The 20,771-nt window shown below is 46.7% G+C and overlaps 1 protein-coding gene across 14 annotated transcripts in view; it reads left to right on the top strand.

Annotated features, from left to right (window-relative positions):
* The window catches only part of WNK2 (WNK lysine deficient protein kinase 2), a 95,921-nt gene that overhangs the window by 55,493 nt on the left and 19,657 nt on the right, over window positions 1-20,771 (top strand). For 5 of the 14 annotated variants that reach the window (XM_071440115.1, XM_071440112.1, XM_071440107.1 and 2 more), the window contains 16 exons: window positions 660-851; window positions 1,873-2,376; window positions 5,320-5,634; window positions 8,382-8,431; window positions 9,049-9,214; window positions 9,296-9,412; window positions 9,565-9,732; window positions 9,941-9,986; window positions 10,164-10,280; window positions 10,725-11,836; window positions 13,304-13,376; window positions 13,793-13,848; window positions 13,922-14,613; window positions 15,111-15,325; window positions 16,821-17,036; window positions 17,938-18,036. In XM_071440115.1, the coding sequence (XP_071296216.1) occupies window positions 660-851; window positions 1,873-2,376; window positions 5,320-5,634; window positions 8,382-8,431; window positions 9,049-9,214; window positions 9,296-9,412; window positions 9,565-9,732; window positions 9,941-9,986; window positions 10,164-10,280; window positions 10,725-11,836; window positions 13,304-13,376; window positions 13,793-13,848; window positions 13,922-14,613; window positions 15,111-15,325; window positions 16,821-17,036; window positions 17,938-18,036 (4,138 nt within the window). The remainder of the gene's footprint in view (window positions 1-659; window positions 852-1,872; window positions 2,377-5,319; window positions 5,635-8,381; window positions 8,432-9,048; window positions 9,215-9,295; window positions 9,413-9,564; window positions 9,733-9,940; window positions 9,987-10,163; window positions 10,281-10,724; window positions 11,837-13,303; window positions 13,377-13,792; window positions 13,849-13,921; window positions 14,614-15,110; window positions 15,326-16,820; window positions 17,037-17,937; window positions 18,037-20,771) is intronic. The other 9 variants (XM_071440114.1, XM_071440106.1, XM_071440108.1 and 6 more) reach the window with 7 other exon arrangements.

Below are 20,771 nucleotides of genomic sequence, written 5' to 3'. Positions count from 1 at the left end.
GCCTCTCCAAGACAGTTACCACTTATCATTTTAGGTAATATATCTTGCATTTAAATGTGTTTTAGGCGTGGGCTCCTGTGCAGTGTTTGAATTAAGAGTGCTCGTCTCTCCTGGGAGCTGTCCCTGCTAGAGCATGACCAGGGCAGGGAATGGAGCTGGGAAGGGGACTCCATGTCTGGAGAAAAGGGGGCTCAGGGAGGACCTTCTGGCTCTGCACAACTCCCTAACAGGAGGGGGCAGCCAGGGAAGGGTCGGGCTCTGCTCGCGGGGAACAGGGACAGGATGAGAGAAAATGACCTCAAGCTATGGTGGGGAAGGTTTTAGGTCGGATATCAGTGAAATTTTCTTCACTGAAATAGTAGTTAAGCATTGGAATAGGCTACCCAGGAGAGTGGGGGAGTCAGCATCCCACAAAATGCTCAAAAAATGTATTGATGCAGTATATGGGGACATGTTTTAATGGTGGACCTTTCAGTGCTGGGTTAGGGGTTGGACTCAGTGATCTTAGAGGTGTTTTCCAATCTTAATGAGCCTGTGATTCTGTACTCCAAGCACCAGGTCTGTCCTGACAGTGAGCTGGGGAGAAATGGGGAGCGTGGCCAGCCATCTGGTTTTTTTGCAGTACACAAGCAGTAATCTTTTCCTTCTTGTCCCCGCAGCAGCAGCCCATCTCGCAGGCAGCCTCCCTGCAGCAGGTGCTCAGCAGCCAGCCCGTGTGCCCGCTGCCGCCAGCCCCCCACCTGCTGCCGCCGTTCCCGGCGCAGGGCTCGCAGGTGCCTGCCAGCAACACCCCCCTGAAGCCCCTGCAGATCTCCACCGTGCCGCAGCTCCCGCCAGTGGCCCCTTCCCAGGTAAGGAAGGGCTGTGAGCATGGCCATTTGAGGAGAAATTTCCAGCTAATAATTAACATGATTTGCAGGTTTTGTGTGGCTATTTTGACTGCATGCCAGTTTAATTAGGCGATAAGAATATTATTGCTCTTTCCTAATTCCTTTATATTTCTTTGTTATTTGTTTGGTGAATCAGAAATCTTCTTTGTGCCCAACTCTACGCCATCCAGTTAAACGCAGCTCCAAAATGGCAATAATTTTTTTGGGGTTGTTTTGTTTTGGTCTTTTGCACTGTCTCCTCTGGCACAATCTCTTCCCCATCCCAGGCTTGAGGGCATGAGCAGTTGCCTGTTTTTATTGCTATTTTCTGACCTCCTGACTTCACCACTTCCCCCAACACCTGCCAGCCATGTCGGTGTTGTTCTGCTCTGGGTCTGTTCTCTGGAGCAGGGACAAACCCTTCCCTTGGCCTAGGAAGGTGGATGGTGCTGTGTTTAGTAGTGACAGCACCATAATGTGAAGCAGCTTGTGCCAAAGGGCAGGAGCAAGCTGCTGCCATGATGCCAGTCTGCTCCATCACTGGGAGGTTTTGATTGTAAAAACCCTTTCTCTGGGCTCTTCCGTGCTGCCTGAGTTGCAGCTTGTTTGAAAACAAGGGTTTAAATTGCCCCACTTAATTTTGCATGAAAGAGTTTTGCGTTAGGTCTGGCCCAATTCCTTTTAATTTCTGTTCAAATGAAAGCAGCATTTAATTAGGATGTTGCTTGAAGGCTTCAAGCTGGTGTTAGAAGTAGTTCTAAGCTTCTAGGGTATAAAAGCATCCCCCTCAAATGTATTTTTTTTGCTTTTACTAATGATTTAAGCGTAAATCAGTTTTTATTACTGCTTGCAAAGCTCAGGGAATGAATGGAAGTGATTAACAAACAGACATAATTATCCTCCTGGCACAGGTGGTTTTTAGGGACTTGTGCGGCAAATGAAACTTCTCTATAGCATCAGTGAAAGCACTGATGCAGTTTATGCAATATTATATTTTTTTCAGATTCCTCAGTTTCCTGTCATTCCTGCAATTACTCCTCTGGCAGGGCTTGACAGCCTTCCTCCAAACCTGTCTGACATCCCTGCTGCAAACGTGCCCCCCATTCCTGCTCCCTCCCAATACTTTGCTCCAGCCGTGATCCTGCCCAGCCTGCCCATGAACCCCACGCTGCCCATGGCGCCCAACTCCCCTGCCCTGCCCATGCAGGCCGTCAACCTGCCTCATACCACCGTGGCTTCTCTGGTCCTGCCCTGCCAGCCCATGGTGCCAAACATGCCGGCGGCCACCATCCCGCTGCTGGCTGTGGCGCCGCCAGGGGTGCCACCGCTGCCGCCGCACGCCGCGCTGCCGCCGCAGCCCGTGTTCCAGCCCGCCTTCCAGCCACTGCTGCCCGGCGACACGCCCTCGCCCCACCACGCACAGAGCTCCCAGCCCGTGACCCAGGCACAGCCACCTCCTCCAGCCCTGCAGCCGAGTGTCATCCACCCTCCTGAGCCGGCTCACCAGGTAAATCCACCGGGCGCGGGGCCGTGCGCTGCAGGGTGCTCCAGGGCACTGCCTGTCCTGGGGTTCTGTTCCTTGCCAACATTAATCCTTGTTCTTGAGAGGCTTTGTTGACTTCTTGCTCTCAGTTCTGGAGGTGGTGGCTGAAGCTGTGAGCTGTGGGGTAGCAGGTGATATCCTCAGCCAGGGACAGGGGTTATCAAGGATAGAGGGCATAATACAACTGGCTTTGGACAGTAAATGAGCAGAGCACTTTCTGAATTTCCTCTTCCTTCTTGCTCTCAGATCTTGGGAAGTGTGAGCTGTGTTCTCCCAGGTCAGGAGGGTGTACCAAGCCTTGCCAGTGCCTGTAGCTGGTCCATGTAGGATGCAGGGGCTGCTGGGTACACACAGCAAATACGGGGGAGCTGGCAGGAGCAGTGGAGTTGTTTTGGTGTAGAATATATTTAAAACAGCAAAGGGAAGTGGCTCTCGGGTAAGGACTCTGGAAAGCTCTGTGGAAGAGCACTATCAGGCCTGCAGGGCAGGGATGGATTCTAGCTGCAGACCCTTTCCCCCTTGAAAAAAACAAAGCATAAACGAGCTCAAGCAGTATTTACACGGAAACTGCCTCAGGACTGACAGAGTCTGTAAATACTTCTCTCGCCGCATCTGTGATATGTCAGCATGAAACACAGTCTGACCAGAGCAGGAGAGGACACTCAACCTGTTAATAAGGCATTTGGAAAATCTGTATTCTGCCACATCCCTTCACCATAACACCCTAAATAAAATTTGTAACATCCCATCCCAACCTGTCATGGCATCTTCAGAGCAGTACATAGTTTTTAAATTTCTCTTTTTCAGCCATATATTTCGTACAGGATTACTGTCGTTGAGAATGTCAGCAGCATGGAGTTTGGGAGTGTTACTCAGTGTTCCCTGTGGCTTTAGAGGGAATGGAATCAAGCACACTGGACACACTGAGCATGGCAAATACCAGAACTGGAGAGCTGATGTTCCCAAACCATCCTGACAAAGTCATTAGCTATCAAATATGTGTAGAAGAATTGCATAGGGAAGAATTTGGGTTAAAAAATTGCTATTACAATGTGCAGAGGAATATTTTAAAAAACATTGTTTTGATTTGAAGACTTCTGTTGGAGAGGTATTTCTGTATATAATGCCATGCTGTTTTCACAATTGATGTTTAGCACCTCTGAGTTTTGTTTTGGCTGGGTACATCTGTATGGGCATTCACTTAAGAGCTGCACTTGATGATCCTTGTGGGTGCCTTGCAAGCCAGAATATTCTGTGATTCTGTGATTTGACATTGAAATATTTTGTGAATTATTCTAGTTATATAAGATTTAAAATTGAACCACCCTTCTGTGGCATTACACCACACTTGTCAGTCTAACAACCCCCCCTTTGGGCAGCCGTGTAACTCTGAGGTGTTATGAAGCACATCCTGTCTTTACTTTTATCTACATTAAAACCTGGAATAATAGTTTCAGCCATACCCAGAACCTGCTGAGAGCACGCAGCAATGAAAGCGTGTGGCCTAGTTCTCATCTAAGTCTTTTTTTTTTAATGTATTTTCCAATAGCCTTAAGTCTCTATGTGATGATACTTCAAAAAAAGTAAAAATTGGGCACACTTTTACCTAGTACTAAAAGTCTTTTTTTTCTTCCATGTGCTTCTTTCTTTCCTTCTTCCTCTTTCCACAAGCTCAGTCCCCCTGGAAAAATACATGATGTACCTAAAAGGAGAATGTTCTGATTTTAAATGTACAACCCAAAAGGACTGTTAGGCAGAATAACAACCCAGTCTCTAAGGTAGCTGGCATCCTGTCGCCTGGATCTGGTTCCCACCAAGTGCTTACGCACTTGAGTCATTTTAATGCACTGGAGAAATCCACTGAGAAAGGTGAAACTCCCTCTGTCCACACGAATGTGTTGGTAGGATTGGGGTGTTGGCGCTTGGCACATCAAGGGTTGAGAATTCAGTGTGTAAACTGCACTAAACTGAAGTAGGACACTGGTGTATATTCAGTGAAAGAGTTAATTGTGTCATTTGTACCAGGTCCTGGTTCTACATATCTGGCAGATTTCTTAAAATATCCTAAGTTAGGTTATGGGTAGAATGTATTTTTCTCTGCATGGACAGTGTGGAATTGTTGAAAGCAGAGCAAAGTATTCAGAGGAATGAATTCATCACCTAAGATCTTAAAAGCAAGTCCAGAGGACGCCCTGGAGATGCTCTGATGGCTGGAGCCCCTCTGCTCTGAAGCCAGGCTGGGAGAGCTGGGGGTGTCCACCTGGAGAGGAGAAGACTCCAGGGAGAGCTCAGAGCCCCTTGCAGGGCTTGAAGGGGTTCCAGGAGAGCTGGAGAGGGACTGGGGACAAGGGATGGAGGGACAGGACACAGGGAATGCTTTCCCACTGCCAGAGGATAGGGACACGTGGGATATGGGGAGGGAATTCTCAGCTGTGAGAGTGGGCAGGCCCTGGAAGAGGTTTCCCAGAGGAGCTGCGGCTGCCCCTGGATCCCTGGCAGTGTCCAGTGCCAGGTTGGATGGGGCTTGGAGCAGCCTGGGATAGTGGAAGGTGTCCCTACCCATGGTAGGGGGTGGAATGAGATGAGCTTTGAGGTTCCATCTATCACAAACCATTCTGGAATTCTGTAATTTTTCCTTTCTTAGCAAAATCTGCTTTTGTCCCTACTAATAAACTAGTACCTGATCAATGCACCTTGTCATAATTGTACAGAAGGCATCCTTAGCGCTTTTTTTGGTTATTTCATGGGAAGTTTATGTCTGTAGACGTTACTGAGAGCATCCAAACCCAGTTGCACTGCGAAGTTTGAGTCCTTTCTTCATGAACACCAGTGACTTTGCTCCCTTGTCACATACGTGTTGAGCCCTTGGCGCAGAGATGTGTGCTAACAGCTCTCGTTGTGTTGCAGCCCATGCCTGGACACACTCAGTTTGCTCTGGAAGCTGGAGCCCAGGTGCCTGTGCTGCCAGTGCAGCCCTCCATGGTCATGTCACCGCCGTTGCAGCTGCAGCCGGAGCTGGTGCCGCCCTGCGTCGCTCCCGAAGGCGTTGCCCAGGTCCATGGCAGCCTTGCCACAGCTGCCCCGCCTGCCCCCATAGAGCCTGGCCTGCCTCTCCAGCCCTCTGCTCTGCTGCAGCTCCAGCCTGATCTTTCGCAGCCACTGGGCCAGCAGCTCCCAGCTCCCTGCTCGGCTGTCGCAGCAGGCACAGAGACATCTCAAGAGGTAGAGCCCTTCCTCTGAAGTAACTCACCAGCCTCAGCCTTAATCTTCTTAGTTACTCCTGTGTGAAACAGTGGGCTTGTTGCACAAGGGAGGTTATCCCCTCGGTGTGTTGAGCTGCTGCTCCTTGATGCCAGCAGTTCTGGGTCAGCAAATAATTGGCTATTCCAAATGAAACCTCATGTTGCAGCTCAGGAAATGTCTCACTGAATTAATGAGGCAGCAGAACTAAGCACCTTCTTGTCCATAGCTGAGATAGAAATCAAGAAATTCTCAATGTGGGTGAGTTAGAAGTTGTTCTGTAGAGTTTCACCTATGTTCTGTCCAGTCTTGTTTTAAATGTGTCAAGCACTTGGTCAACAACCCATCATTTGCCTTAAGAAACTACTCCACAATCTGAGTCTTTGTATTGTGGAAGCCTTTCATCCTTTTCAGTTTGAGCCCTATTCTCATTTCATTTAGCATTGTATCCTCCTGTATTGCCTAATGTCTGCTGTAGCCCTGGGATTTTTGTTTCTTAAGATAGTCATAGGCATTCCCAATTCTCAGTGGTCATAGAAGCAGGATGCTTTTTATTGTTTTCCTTACAGAATTGTCAGCTCCTCGTCTGCTATTTTGACTTTTCTTTCCACTCCCATAATTGTTTAATCTTCAGTCTTGACAGAACATCACAGAACATTTCTTTCTCTTCAGCTGCCTGTTAACAAAACAAAACAAAAGCTTTGGCATTTCTACCTGATTTCAGGAAATAAGTCTAATTTTTTCTCCACTCCTGGATGGAAATGTCCCGCTGTGATTCTGCATTCAGAGTGGTTCCTCTTGAGTCTCTGCTCTGAGTTATCTTTCTTCCCAAAGTATGTATCTCATCTTTTCAAAATTAATCTCTTGGTTTTGCCCATGTTTCCATGGCTTGTCACATGCCTTGACCCCAGTGCAGCCTGAAATTCCATTGGACATACAACTCAATGCTGCCTCCAGAAGATGCTCCAGAAGGCCTGTGCTAACACTAAAAATGAATTCTAGTTCCCCATTTTTCCTGTCTGTCAATGGCAGTTTAATTCTTACTGCATCAGCGTTCCTGCTGTGATGTAGGATATTTCCTGGTGAATGTCTGCGTCCTGTTGGTTAAGTGTATCAGGAATTGTAGAGCCTGTCTGCAGTGCTTCACCTGCAGACTCCCCGGAAAAGCTGGGCTGGGTCAGGCATATCCATCATTCAAGGTACTCCTTCTCCAGCTGTCTTTTTTCTGAATGCACAACTCATGGCAAGGTCAGTGCTGGTGCCTTCAGTGTGGAGTCCATTCCATTAGAGATTCTGGAAATATGAACAAACCTCATTGTTAGGCACTGTGATAAGGGGGATACAAGTTCTCCTGAGAAACTCGTGGCCACTGAGGCACATGTCTGTCCTTCGCATCCCACATCCCTCAGAACATTTAACCACTGGTTTGCTAATTTCTTTCTCACGTCCATCCCTAAGTTAACCGCTTTCTCTCACTCACTTTAAGAAGTGAAGCAAGTACCAATGCACATTGTCTCCATGCTGGTTTTCTGGCATACATTGCTAAAGTTTCCTTGGGTGTAAGAGAAGTTTCATACCTGTCTATATAATCAAAACACTACATTTTGTTTCTACTCTGCCATGACATTTTTATCTCTTCTGTTGTGTTCAGGCACGTTGCAGCACTTGCATCCAAACCAACCTGAACCAGTCAGGCAAAAGAGGTTTTGTAAGGCACTTGGTTGAGTGCTTTACCAGAATGTCGATACATTACGTCTGTGTTCTCTCTGTTCATTGATGTTGCAGTTTTATTGAAACTGCATTTAAGCTTGGCATGGCTTACGTATGGTGTTTACAGCCAAGGAGTGGGGCTGGCTGGTTAGCTGCAGAGAACCAGTGATGTTGACCAGTTCCCCTCTGAGCTTTTAACCTCATCTCATCACTGCTTGAGTCCTCAGTGTAGTGATGGCAGTTGAGGGGCTTGTTTCTAGCTCTGCGTCTATAGAAGTATTTTATAGACATGTTTTTATAAATATATATAAAATTATATATATTTATGGGTGTATCTGGTGTGAGTGTATATACACAGCTATATACACATAAGGGTGTGTGTGTCTTTGTGCATACATGGTAAGTTTGTTACAGCAGGGCCTGCAGCATTGTCACAAATTCTATGAGAAGGGGTCTGCCCAATGTGAAAATCATGCTATGATGTCTGTCCTAGAGCTGCAGCCAGTGAAGAGGGAAGATTTTAGGGGAAATTCATGTAGAGGACAAGAGGGACATGATGCAAGGGTGGTGTTCTTAAATGATGAATTTTCATCTTTTGTTTGTAAGTTCCTTAGAAATTTTCCCACTAAGCCAAACACAATGAAAATACTGAGCATATTTTCAGGAAACTATATAAAGCAATGAGCCAAATTAGCAGATACATTCAAAAATAAAAGACAGTGGAATTGTCCCTCAGTCCGATTTTGCCATGGTGGTGAGAACTGTTTTATTCCTTTCACCATCTGATCTGCTGTGGGCAGAGGAAGGGAAGTGGCAGGTTAATGTCTCTGACTAAGTGGTTGGGGCCTTGGACAGAAGTGATGTTGAAAGGATAAAATTGGGCATTTATTTTATTTCTAGGTTCCAAGAACTGGTTAAACAGAATGGTTTTAGAGTTACTGATGCCAACCCTTTCCTAAAGGTGTTTTTCATCTGCTAATATAATGTGTTTGCTTAAATTACTTTTTCTTGCATTTTAGGAGCAGGCAATACAGGACAAACTCCAAGCTCTGTCCCAGAGTTGCGAAAGGTATTATCACCTCTTTGGCGTAAGAAATGCTTGCATTTTGGAGTCTGTTTTTTCTGACTTGATCAGGAGAAGAAGGACTGGGAGCGTGTCTAGGGAGAAGCTGACAATGTTCTGTGTGCAGTGTGCCCATTCTGGCACCTGCAGCTCTTTTGATTCCTTAGTTTGGATGCAGCATCCTAGCCTTGGTGTATGTACAGCTGTATGGATCTTCTTTTTCCTCCCTCTACAGCAAACCTTACCTGTTTGACCTTCTGCTGGGAGGGCAGAAAGACAGGAGCTGAGAAAACTTCACCTTAGAAAAGTAGGAACTAGTGCAGTTCAGAGAGAGACTGTCAGGGCCCCTTAAGGGATATATTCAGAGTGAGGGACTTCTGCAGTGTTACTGCCAGAAACATTAATAGATCATTTCTTGGTAGGTGTTGTAGCCAGAGTATGTGCCTGGTGTAGAGTAGTGCCCTTCGCTCACTGAGTATTTTCCAGTTGACTCAGTTAGGGCCAAAAAAAAGTGCAAATGTGCCCTTTTTTGCAGCCTCTCTTATAGCTTACATGTGATGCATGACTCCATTGTGTGTGACTCTGCCTTTATTTTGGGGCTGTTCTTCCTTTCTCTTGTGAAGCTACATGAGTCCAGATGTTGCTTCTGGCAAAGAGATGAGTGACAGCTTGGAAGGAGCAACAGGAAGTGGAAAGCAAGAAGGAAAGTCTTCAAAGAAGCATAAGAAATCCACGCGTGCTCGTTCGCGCCAGGAGAAGTCCAACAGACCCAAGCTGACCATATTAAATGCAAGTACAACCTGTTGGAGGGTTAACTCTAGGGTTCCTTTGGCTTTGCCAGGAATAAGGGTTGTTGATCTCTGCATGCAGGTGTGTAACACAGGGGATAAGATGGTGGAATGCCAGCTTGAAACCCATAACCACAAAATGGTGACGTTTAAGTTTGACTTGGATGGTGATGCGCCGGAGGAGATTGCCACTTACATGGTGAGATGTGGCTGCCCACGGGCTCTCAGTGCTCCCAGTTGCTCTAGGCAGCTCCTTGTGTGTGCTTGTTGCCTGAGCTGCCTGGCAGCTGTGGAATGAGGCATTAATAAAAAAAAGTCTGTTTTCCCCTTTATTTTGATGTGGCCTTCTAGGTGGAGAATGAATTCATCTTGCAAAGTGAAAAAGAGACTTTTATTGAACAAATGAAGGATATCATTGATAAAGCAGAAGATATGCTCAGTGAGGATACAGAAGGAGAACGAAGTTCTGACCAGGGAACAAGTCCCCAACAAGATGCAGATAGGCTGGAAATAAGCGAGGTAAGAAACACTGAATACAGATTCCTAGTTTGATTCCTATTTTTTAACAGCCAGATACTTAAATTACTTTTGCATCTTGTGTTAAAAAAACTAAAAAGGTTTCTTAACTAAAAAAATAATGCTTTTGCTCTGTTAAGCCTTACAATACGAACGGAATGCTGGTCCTCTTGCACTAATCCAGCTATTTCTTGTGTTGTCTCTTTAACAGGAGAAGCGTCAGTCTCAAATGAAGACATCTGTGTATCAGCAAAATGGTAAGAGTGCCTTTGAGTTTCTAGTGGAAGATGTCCCTGCTCATAACAGGGAGTTGGAACTAGATGGCCTTTAAGGGCCTCTTCCAACCCAAACAGTCCTGTGTAATTAAGACAAAGCCATGATCTGGAGACAATGGAAATTCATGTGTTTACTTGTAATTTTCTTTTCATCCCTAGTTTTGCATACCGGAAAAAGGTGGTTTATTATATGTCCAGTGGTTGAAAACCCTACTACAGATGCCCCTGAGTTTTCTCCCCCGGTGCCTCCCAGTGCCCAGCAGACAGAAGGGCCAGGTATCTCCAAACTTTATAGAAAACGTCTTCTCAGAGCTGCTGTGTTGTCTCTCTTCTGTCCTCACCTCACTCAGCTGTGATGGTTTCACTTAATTTAGTCAGAGGAAGAAAATGATGAGTTTTGTTAAGCTGTGCATTTACATGTGCACGTGCATTTACATATGTTCCTGGCGTTGAACCAAATTGGGAATCTTTATCTGAGTTTCAGTAAAGTGTCAGTATTTTACCTATACCTTATCCTGCGGGGTAGCCGAAATTCTCCATCACTATGTGTCTTTTCAGTGAAATATTTTTTGCTGAAATAATCTGAAAATTCTCGTTTGATGTACATAACAGCTATTTGCTGGTGGGAATTGCTAGTGGGTTGTCCCTGCAGCTGACCAGGGGGCTTGGCAGTGATTTCGTTTCCTTTCAAGGTTCACCTTTTGCTTGTGTTCTCTCTAGACCCGGAGCAGTCAGATGACCAGCCGGTGAGCTCTGCGGTGACAGAGGCACCTGGGCTCGGGGCTGGCCAGCAGCTTCCCCTGCACACAGGGGTCAGTGACAGCCCCCTTGGAGCCGCCCTGTCCTTGGCAACGGCTCCTGCTACAGCAGCTCCTGCCAGCATAGCAAGCCAGCCAGAGTTCCCAGCGCCAGCCCCGCTGGCATCTGCCCCGAGCATCGCGGAGCCCGTGGTGGCCAGCGGGGGTCAGCCGGAGTTCCCCCAGCCCGGCCCCCCGGCCCCCCGAGCCGTGGGGCTGGAGGAGCCCGCCGAGGCCCCGGCCCCGCACCTGCAGCCGCAGGCGGACGAGCCGGCCTGCGTGCCTGACGTGGAGATTGCCTGCTGCAGCGTGGGCCCACCCGCGGCCGCGCCAGCGGCTCCGGGGCCGCTGCCTCCGGACGCCGCGGTGCTGGAGCGGCAGCCGGCGCCGCAGGGGCCGCACCTGCTGGAGGGCAGCCAGCCCGGAGCGGGGCCCTTCGGCAGCCAGCCCTTCCCCGCGGCCGCTGGCCCCGACGCCCTGGCCTTGGCGGGGTCCCAGCTCCAGAGCCCCACGCAGGTGCCGCTGGCCACGTCCCAGCAGCTGCCGATGGTGCAGGGTGGCACGGGGATGGCCGGGGCAGGGGTTGGCCTGCTCCAGCAGCAGAACCCCCCCGGCGCGGCCGAGTCCGACGGCGAGGGCCCCCCCAGGGTGGACTTCGTGGACAACACGATTAAAAGCCTTGATGAGAAGCTGCGCAATTTGCTGTACCAGGAATATGTTCCAACTTCTTCGGCATCAGCAGGGACGCCAGACACCTCTGTGCCACCTGAACAGGGCGACAGTGAATTTACCTTATCCCCTTTTCCTGAAGAGCAAGCTCCTGCCCCAGCATTGGATGGGAGAGAACCAAGCTATAGCATCCCGGACACCGGCCAGGAGGTGAAAGCTGCTGCTGAGCCGCTTGTGCCCCTCGTGCCCTCAGAGGCCTTGCCTTGCCCACCGCTGGTCAGTCCCCCAGTGGCTCTGCCCTTCACCCCCTCAAAGCCAGCCTGTAGGGCTGGCCCCAGAGCAGAGCTCAAGACTCACTCTCCTGCGGTAGGCCACGTGTAGATCTTTTTCTTCCCTAAACATTTCATAACTCTGTTCCGGGGTGTGTTGCTTCTGCCTGCTGACTGCTTTCCAGTGTGAAAGCTCACTTAAATTTTTCTTGTCAGATGCATCCCAATTCATTTTTCAGAAATGCTTATTAGTGAAAGCCAGACTTTTCCTTTGGGTTTAGAAGTGGTATAATACTTTAATTCATCTCCTCTTGTGTCCCGTCCAAAGCAGGCAGAAATATGTCAATTTCTTTGTAGTTTAAGAATGTAAAACACATGCATGGTGTCGTCATTGTAGTTCTAATGAAGGTGATTTTGCTTCAATTTTAAGTATAAATGAATGGCAGTGGTACAATTACTGCCTTAGAAGTCATCTTGGATAAAGCAAACATTTCAAGTACCTTTGCCTTGTCCACATGCTGCAGCCAAAGTCAGACATTCCATGGGCATGAGTTTCTTCTGTTTCCTGTAATAGTTTCTTTTGTCTTCTCCTGAGCTTGGTAGAGCAAGACTGACATGGAAGCCTCTAAGGAAAGAGGTAACAGGCAGTCAGGGGCAATGGTTCTTCTGTCTCAGTTGAGCCCCCATGTTAGGTTTTTTCAGATAAAATTCCAAGTTTATGAAATCATCAGATTTGCAGCACATTGTGCTAGATCAGTGTCTATTTCAGGCCCTGGCACAGGTTACCCAGAGAAGCTGTGGCTGTCCCATTCCTAGTAGTGTCCATGGCCAGGTTGGATGGGTCTTGGAGCAACCTGGGATAGTGAAAAGTGTCCCTGTACATGGCAGGGGAGGCAATAGGATGAACTTTGAAGTCCTTTTCAACCCAAACCATTCTATGATTTTATATCTTACTCAAAAGTAGCATTTCTGGAGATAATTCCATCCCTAGCAAGGCTGAGCCTGTTCTGTGTAGCATCAGCTGGAGGGACTCCTGTCGACTGCCCAACAGGTGCTGTGTGGTACAGGAAAGCAGCTGTACTGGAGTGACTGTTTAGAGCGTGTTGTTTTCTAATGATAAATGACTTTCTACAGCAAACCAAATTCTCTCTCTGTGAAAGGTGCTATGTCTCTCGAGTAATTGGAATTCATCCTATTAAAAGCTGTGTCAGTAAGGAAAGAGACATAGAATTTCTGAGGACAGACGTACAGATGAGGAACGTACAGTCTGGCTGGAAAAGCAAACCAGAACAAAGCCCCAAGCATGTGTCTATATATAATATACTGGGTTTCAGTAGCTTGGGCTGCAGTTCCAACTGCAATGCTCCCACTGCTTTATTTCTTTCAAGGAAGAAGGAAAAAAAATGGGGGAGTTGGAGACAAGACTTGAAAGCCCCTCCACAGGCACTGTGAAATAGTTCCGTATTCTCTGGTAGTGCCAGGGCAGCAAGGGAAAGTGAGGGAAGGAGAACACATTCTGCTTTGTGAGACTGAAATTGTGTTTCTTTTTTCCTTTTACTGAAAGTTGAACAAGCCAGAAGTCACTGGTGTGAGTGCTCATCCCTCAGAGGCAAGAGGTGGGTCAGCAGGCGGAACAGGTAATGCTCCTCCGGCCATCCCTGCTTGGTGTCAGTGGCAGGAGTGGGGCAACAGCCCGTCCATGTCCAGCAGCCCTGTGTGTCTCTGAGACACCAAGAACACCAGAATAGTTCAGGCCCAATGTACCATGCAGATTTCATTCTTTTTCTCTTTTTCTCCTTAAAAATTTTTAACTGAGTAATGAGATTCCACACACCTGTTATTATTTGAATTCCCCAAATCACTAGATCTGCCAACCTGCAGATATTTTATATTGCCATTGCTATTGCCTCCTGCATTTTCAATCCTGTATTACAAAGACCGGGGTTTTAAATTATTCCTCAGTGGTACACTTCAGTTTATCACAATGTAACACTGGTTTTTATTACATTAAAGCATTCCAGACATAAATATTTTTTTCCCAACTTTAAATCAGGTCCAGCCACAAGCATCGCTTCAGCTCCTGCTGCTCCAGCAAAAGGCCTCCTTCAGGTAATCAGAACTAGGAGCGGTTTTCTGCTTGATTGTTACAGTTCCTTTTGTTAAGCTCTCTTATTTTTGCCAGGCTGCACCTTCATCATCAGGCACAGCTCCACAGATGGAGACTTTCCAGAGGAGTGAGGAGGCAGAGAGGACAGCTTCGCCCGCACACGCAGAGAGCGTAACGCGGAGAGTGACAGCAGATGGGGTGATGAGTAACTTCCACAGGGATGGTTCTCCAGGCTCTGGTTCCTATGGAAAACAGGCTGAGGCTCAGGAGAGTGGCACGCCAGCCAAAACCATTGGCAGGTTTTCAGTCATCAGCACGCAGGATGAATTAACTTTAGCAGCACCGCACTGCTTGAGGTTCTCGGCCCCCCCGGACGTGTACCTGGACGAGCTGCCCTCCAGCCCGGACATGAAGGCTGCTGTCCGCAGGGTCCAGACGGCCTCGTCCGTGGACGTCCTGTGCGACCAGGCCTCGAGCGACTCCGCTGACGAGCCCTTCCCGCGGCAGCCGGCGGCTGCTGCAGCTGCACAGCTCTCCCCCGCCAGCAGCAGCACAGCCACAGACTTAATCAAAAAAGCAGCCGCTTTTCTGCAGAGGTCTGCCAAAGGTGGCTCCCCTGGCCCAGAGTCACCCAATGGGCAAGGTGCAAAGATTCCTACGATCAACATCACGTCCTTCCACTCACAGTCGTCCTACATGAGCAGTGACAATGACTCAGAGTTTGAAGATGCTGATATGAAGAAAGAGTTGCAGAACCTGAGAGAAAAGTATGTTGAGTTGCAAGTGATATAAGGGAAGCTTGTGTTACTGTACCTGAGCAGCAGCTCAGCTTCGGATGAGCAGAACTGTAAGGAGTAAACTGGTTCTGGGCAAATCAGGCAATGCCAGGACCTTTCCCCACCTTCCTGCTGTGCATCGCCTTATCTGCCAGTTCCAGTTAGAAGAATAACTCATAGAATCCCAGACTGTTTTGGGTTGGAAGGGACCTTAAAGATCATTCCAACTGCTGCCATGGGCAGGGACACCTTCTATTATGTAAGGTTGCTCCAAGCCCCATCCAACCTGGCCTTGGAGCCAGAGACTCCCCCTTCCAGAGATGGGGAGTCACCACAGGTAGATTGTTGTAGCTTTGCATACTTAGGGATGAGCAGCTGATTGTTTTATAACCAACAATTGTTTTGTTTCTTCTTTTACAATTAATTACACTGTCAGGATATGGTGCTTTATCAAATGCATTGTTAGCACAGTCCTTTTATTTTTTTAGGCATATGAAAGAGATTGCTGAGCTGCAGACGCAGCAGAAGAATGAGATAGAGGCACTGTATATTCGCCTGGGGAAACCCCTTCCTCCCAACCTGGGCTTCCTTCACTCTGCCCCACCAAGCAGCCGGCGCCGAAGAACCAGCAAAAACAAATTGAAAGCCGGAAAGCTCTTAAACCCTCTGGTCCAGCAGCTCAGGAGTGGAACATCAAGCACAAGTAGGTACACTGGGTGCTTCCCTTTGCCTGTTGCTTCTGTCAGTCGTGGCTGTGCTGTGTGATGTCTGGGACTGCTGGAAAGGATGGAATGTTTGTTGGTTTTAAGCTGGCATGCTTTTGGACAGGCTTGTCCCAGGTCCTGGTGGCAAGCCATACCTGCCTGCTCTGCATTGCCTACAGTCCTTGGTAGAGGAATAATATTCCACTTTAATTTGGAAAACAGCCTGGTTACATCTCCTCTATTCTTTAAATCCAATTTACTGATGTTTGTATTCACTTCTTACATGCTGTTATGCTGTATTGACTAGGTGCTATATCTTGTTTCCTTTTTCCTCCAAGATGCCATATATAAAAGATGGGATTCCATTTGCTCCCCCAAAGGATGGGAGGTAAAAGCATTTACAAAACTGTGGTGGATGCTTTGACCATGAAGTAATGTGAGATTGTCACACAGCACTACAGTCCTGAGGTTTTATCTCTTGGAAAAATACAAAAATAAAATTTACCTGGAAAATATTGATAAAACCCAGTACCTATTTCTTCAGCAAAATGTAGAATAGAATATGCATAATTTTTCTCCAGCTTAGTTTGTGCTGTTATTTGGGGGAGCAGCAGCATTTCCAGCATTCACCCTTTATTTCAAACCTGATGGCTCTTGTTTTCAATATCACTGCATCATAGGGCCTCTTTGAATTTTGTTGCATCAATCTTTATAGACAAGGTGTTGAGGAGAATTTTACTTTTGGCTAAGGATTTCAGCTGAGTTGGGAAAAACAAATATATTCAGAGGCAATAAGTTCTGTGGCCCATCTTGAGGCTGAGTGTTCTTGCCCACAGGGACTGAAGCAGTGTTGGATACTGTCTGTTACTTCTACATCTATCTAGATAGTTATATACTTATCTGTAGATATCTAGATAAATGTCTCTATCTGTACTTTTGTCTACACAAATATCTCAGGTAAAGCAGCTTAAAAACCAAAATACTTTGCAATCATGTGTTACATGAATTTATCTGTAGAAGAATCTGAAAGTGGCAATGACAATTATACTCAAATAGCTATAAATAAAAAGTTCCTTGTATCTTTGCTGCAACTTTTATTCTTCTCCATTTGCTTAATTTCACCTTTGGTGTGGGAGAGCAGATCTCTGTGTCCTGCTTTGTCATTCTGTGTGTTCATCCTCCTCCTCAGCACCCCAGCAGCTCTCTCTTCATTCCAGCAGTGCTCCTTCTGAGGCTCCTGAAAACACAGAGGAGAAACTGTAAAAATCAAACCTGCTCCAGGAGCTTCTTGGAGAAGCAGGCTCAGTGATAGGATATGTGGGTTATTTTCTGGTGCAGGCTCTCCCCAAAGTGTGTGCTCCATCCAGTGCATCAGAATAGTGAACGGCTGTTCCTCTTGGGGTCAAGATACGGATTATTTTTAGGCAGGGATTTTTTATTCAGAGTTTTCCTAGCTTTTGCCATTGCATGTGTTATGTTTGTTTGCTCTTTCAGGTAACCTTTCAGACTCTAAAGACTCGCCCCACAGAGAAAGCAGTAACTCTCAGCCGGGTTTCCCCGAAGCCGCCGCGGTGCCTCCCGGCGCAGCGCCCGCCCTGGGCAAGGCTGTGCAGACCCAGCAGCCCTGCTCTGTCAAAGCCTCTCTGTCCTCCGACATCTGCTCCGGCCTGGGCCCTGACGCAGCTGACGCCAACGCAGGCTCTGGCCAAGGTGATTCTTCCTGCTGCCTGTTTTGTGTCTCTTCCAGCACGTGCTAAAATTAGTTCCCTTCCCTTAGGCTGGAACTTTTTAGGAGTGATAGAGGAATGTGAACCTTTGGCAATCCAAATTACTGGCTTATCTTTAAAAAGAGCATTGCAGTATTGTCAGAAGAGCAAAATTTAAGTATCTTGCCGAGTGTTACCAGCACTTGAGAAGGCATGCCCCAAGACATCCCTAATTCTTAGGAAAGAAATACCTTTCAGCTTTGCCAGCAGTGGCTTTATCCTTAATACCTTCTCTGGAGTCTTCCTTACAGATTCCTGAGCAAAAATGAATGGAAAACAAAGAAGATACAAAAGGCTAGGAGAGCGTTTGCTTTGTTTCATTTTTTTAGCCCCTTGATTACAGTAGACCCCAAGTTCCTCATTATAAACTACCAAACTGTCTTGGGCATGAGAGAAAATAAAAATGAAATTAAAAGAAAACCAAACCCAGGGGACCAAGTTATATTTCCTTTCTATGAGGGGTTCACTTTGTGCATAATTTTGGAGTCCCAGCCACAGGACTGTGCTCCCATGACCCCAGTTCTGAGACCTCTGTGTATTGCCCCCATCATAGGCTTTGACTGATCTTGTTGCCATGCATATGGGAAGTTCCAATGATGATTAAAATACCTTCCTCTCATTGCACATCCTGCCAAACTAATCTACAAAATACCTATCTGTCCTCTTCTGCTGTTATTGCATCCTTTGTGTATGGTCAGTGAACTTGCTCCTCTTTGGCAAAGTTAAGGGGGAGATGTGGAGGTTTAACTAACAAAGCTGATTTGACTGATGGTTTAGGACATCTGATCACAGCTACTTGTACTTTATAAGTGTCTTTGTTTTCTTCCCTTTATATTCATTTACAGGCTGGACGGTTTTCCACCAAACGTCTGAGAGAGTGACCTATAAATCTAGTAGCAAACCTCGTACCAGATTCCTCAGTGGACCTGTGTCTTTGTCCATCTGTTTGTATTTGTTCTTTTGTATTTTATCACAGTCCATCTTTCTTTTACCCCCTTTTTCCAATTCCATGATTTAAATCTCTAATATGTTTGGCAGGATGCCCCTTTTTCTCAACCATCTTTTCTTTCTTTTTCTCTTTTTTTTAAGTAATCATCATGAACACACCTTATTTATATTAATTTTTCATGTGAAAGCTTTTTTTGCACTGCTTTTGGCTCATGCCTGGGCACCAAAAGCATGTGTGGAAGATCTCATCATTTATTATATATAGCCTGATGGTAAATTTTACCCTGGAGTTATCAAAGCTTTTGTACTTTATGTGATTTCTGTTGAAGTAATTTTATTTGCAATGTGGCAAATATACATGTCTGCTGTCCCGGTTCCAGCGACAACAAAACGAAATCCATCCTTCTGTAGACGAATGGTCTCTTTCACACATGTTTGGACTCTGAAGACATGCATGTAGCAAGCTGATACAATTCTAGAAGGTCACTGGAGGGTATAACTTCCATACAAGGGCTGTATTAACTCGATATACAGTACTGTTTATATCCACTCTATTTTCTTTAATTTTTTCCCCGCTCTTTGCATGTGGAAATGCTGAGACAATAGTGCTCCAGCTAGTTCTTTCCAAATCTCTGTCCCAGGTGGGCTTTTCCCCATGCAGTCACTTTAATTACTTTAAGTGAGCGATTTTTTTATGGAATCATAAGGCGCAGGAAGATCTGGTTACTCTAAGGGAGAGTCCCATCAACTTTTTGTGTAAGCTGATCTGGCTGAAGCACTTGACTCAGTTTATTTTCTTATGACCTTATGTGACCTCAGAGATGAAGTCAATTAGCAGTTCATCAAAGCATAAATAAGTAAAAAGCAATATCAGATATTCAGATGATACTTGGAAATGGATTGTTAGGATCCAGGAGTTTTGTCTCAAATAACTGTGCACCTTCTATTTGTACCCTATTTGTCTGACTTATAAAGTAATTGGCAATTCTACCAAACAATATCAAGATATTTAATGAAAAAAATCAGACTTTTTTACCCAATTGTAGATGCTGCTTTTTAGGCAAACGGATTTTGCTTGTACAATAAAGATATGTTGTGCTGAACAGGTACTATAGGCCACTTACATATAACCTTAGAAGGGCTGATAACGTTTTTGAGAAAGTGTTTAGTTAAATAACTATGGGTTTACAGGAGTATCAGCTCTCCCCTTGGAGTTCTGCACTGCTCATTACTATCCAAATGGGTCATGTCAAAGGCACAAGACCACTCCAATACACTCCTCCTAATTTTATGAATAAACATTATTTTAAGAAATAATCTCAAAACTTTTTTTTTGAGCTCCCTGAAAGCACAAACACTCAGATGATTGACATTTACAGAATTTATTATCATGTGAGCTTTTCATGACTGGTGATGTCATGAGACAATTTTGCATTTAGGGGTTTTTTCTTGATAACCTGAGGAGAATTCTCAGCTCCCAAAAATTCCTGTTTGGTGTTATAGTGGCCACAGTAATTTCTTCTTCTGCACATGTAATTCCCAGAAGACGCTTCATTAATCTTCCATGGAATTACTATTCAGTAGGATGCAAAAGGTCTGGCAATAAAAATCAGTGTATTAAAAATGTTTGGGTGCATGGATGTTGTGAATGAAACCAAGGGAATATGTAAATCCTTTGAATCACAAAGTTTCCTCATGCTTAAATAACTCGGCATGACTAATTGCTTTCTGTTCTCAGCCCATGTGCTCTCTCAGGGTCTGGGCGAGTACAGGGGGAGGTTTGGCCTCCCCCATCTCTGAGTCACACCAGGAGATGGGTGCAGTTCAGGCACTTAACGTGACACTGCAACCCTAGGTCACCCCTGAGGGTCCCAGTCCTGAGAGCACAGCTTGGCTGCCAGAGGAGCCTCTCACCTGAGGTGCCTCTCACCTGGGGAGCTTGGCAGGTCCCCATGGCTGAGCTGTGGGCAGGTTTGGTGGGGCAGGAGGCTATTCCAGCTTGTTTTCCTGTGAGCTCAGCAGGTGGGATGTGTGTGTGAGTGCAGGACTGGTGCTGTGTGCATTCCCGTCCTTCCCCAGGGTGGCTGGGGCTGGGACAGCGGCAGGCAGGACGGACAGTAGGATGTTCTGTGGAGCTGGGATCCAGAGCAGGTGTGTCTGGAGCCTCAGCAAAAACAGGGCTCAAGGAAGGCCAGGTTGGATGGAGCTTGGAGCAGCCTGCCCGTGGCAGGGGTTTGGAAAAGGATGTGCTTTTAAGGTCTTCCAAGGTAAACCATCCTTTTATTCTGTTATTTGAAGGTGATGATGTTGGCAATACCAGCTGGCTCATCTTCCTTTCCCTCTGCAAGAGACATCAGTGCACCCAGCAGGCAGGCAAAGCCAAGCATTTGCATTAAGTGCTAAACATGTGCATCCATACCCCATCCCTGGAAGTGTCCCAGGACAGGCTGGATGGGGCTTGGAGCACTTGGGATAGTGGAAGGTGTCCATGGCCATGGCAGGGGATGGAACTGGATGGGCTTTAAAGTCCCTTCCAACCCAAACCATTGCAGGTAGGATTCCATCCTCTGTGCAGTTGTACAGGGCTGGGACATGACTACCCAGCGCCAGCAGCTCGGTGGCGCCTCCAGACAGTACGGAGTCCTGGGTCTATTCCATTAGTCAAGGTTTCCCTGGTATTTTTTTTTGTTTGAGAGCTGTTGAGAAACACTGTGCTGCGTTTTCAGAAATG

Source organism: Agelaius tricolor, unplaced genomic scaffold (genome assembly GCF_023055355.1).
Source record: "Agelaius tricolor isolate 1412-34295 unplaced genomic scaffold, bAgeTri1.0.p SCAF_14, whole genome shotgun sequence".
NCBI classification, from domain to species: domain Eukaryota; kingdom Metazoa; phylum Chordata; class Aves; order Passeriformes; family Icteridae; genus Agelaius; species Agelaius tricolor.
The sequence above is the reverse complement of the archived record's forward strand: the minus strand, read 5'-3'. Positions and strand labels throughout refer to the sequence as shown.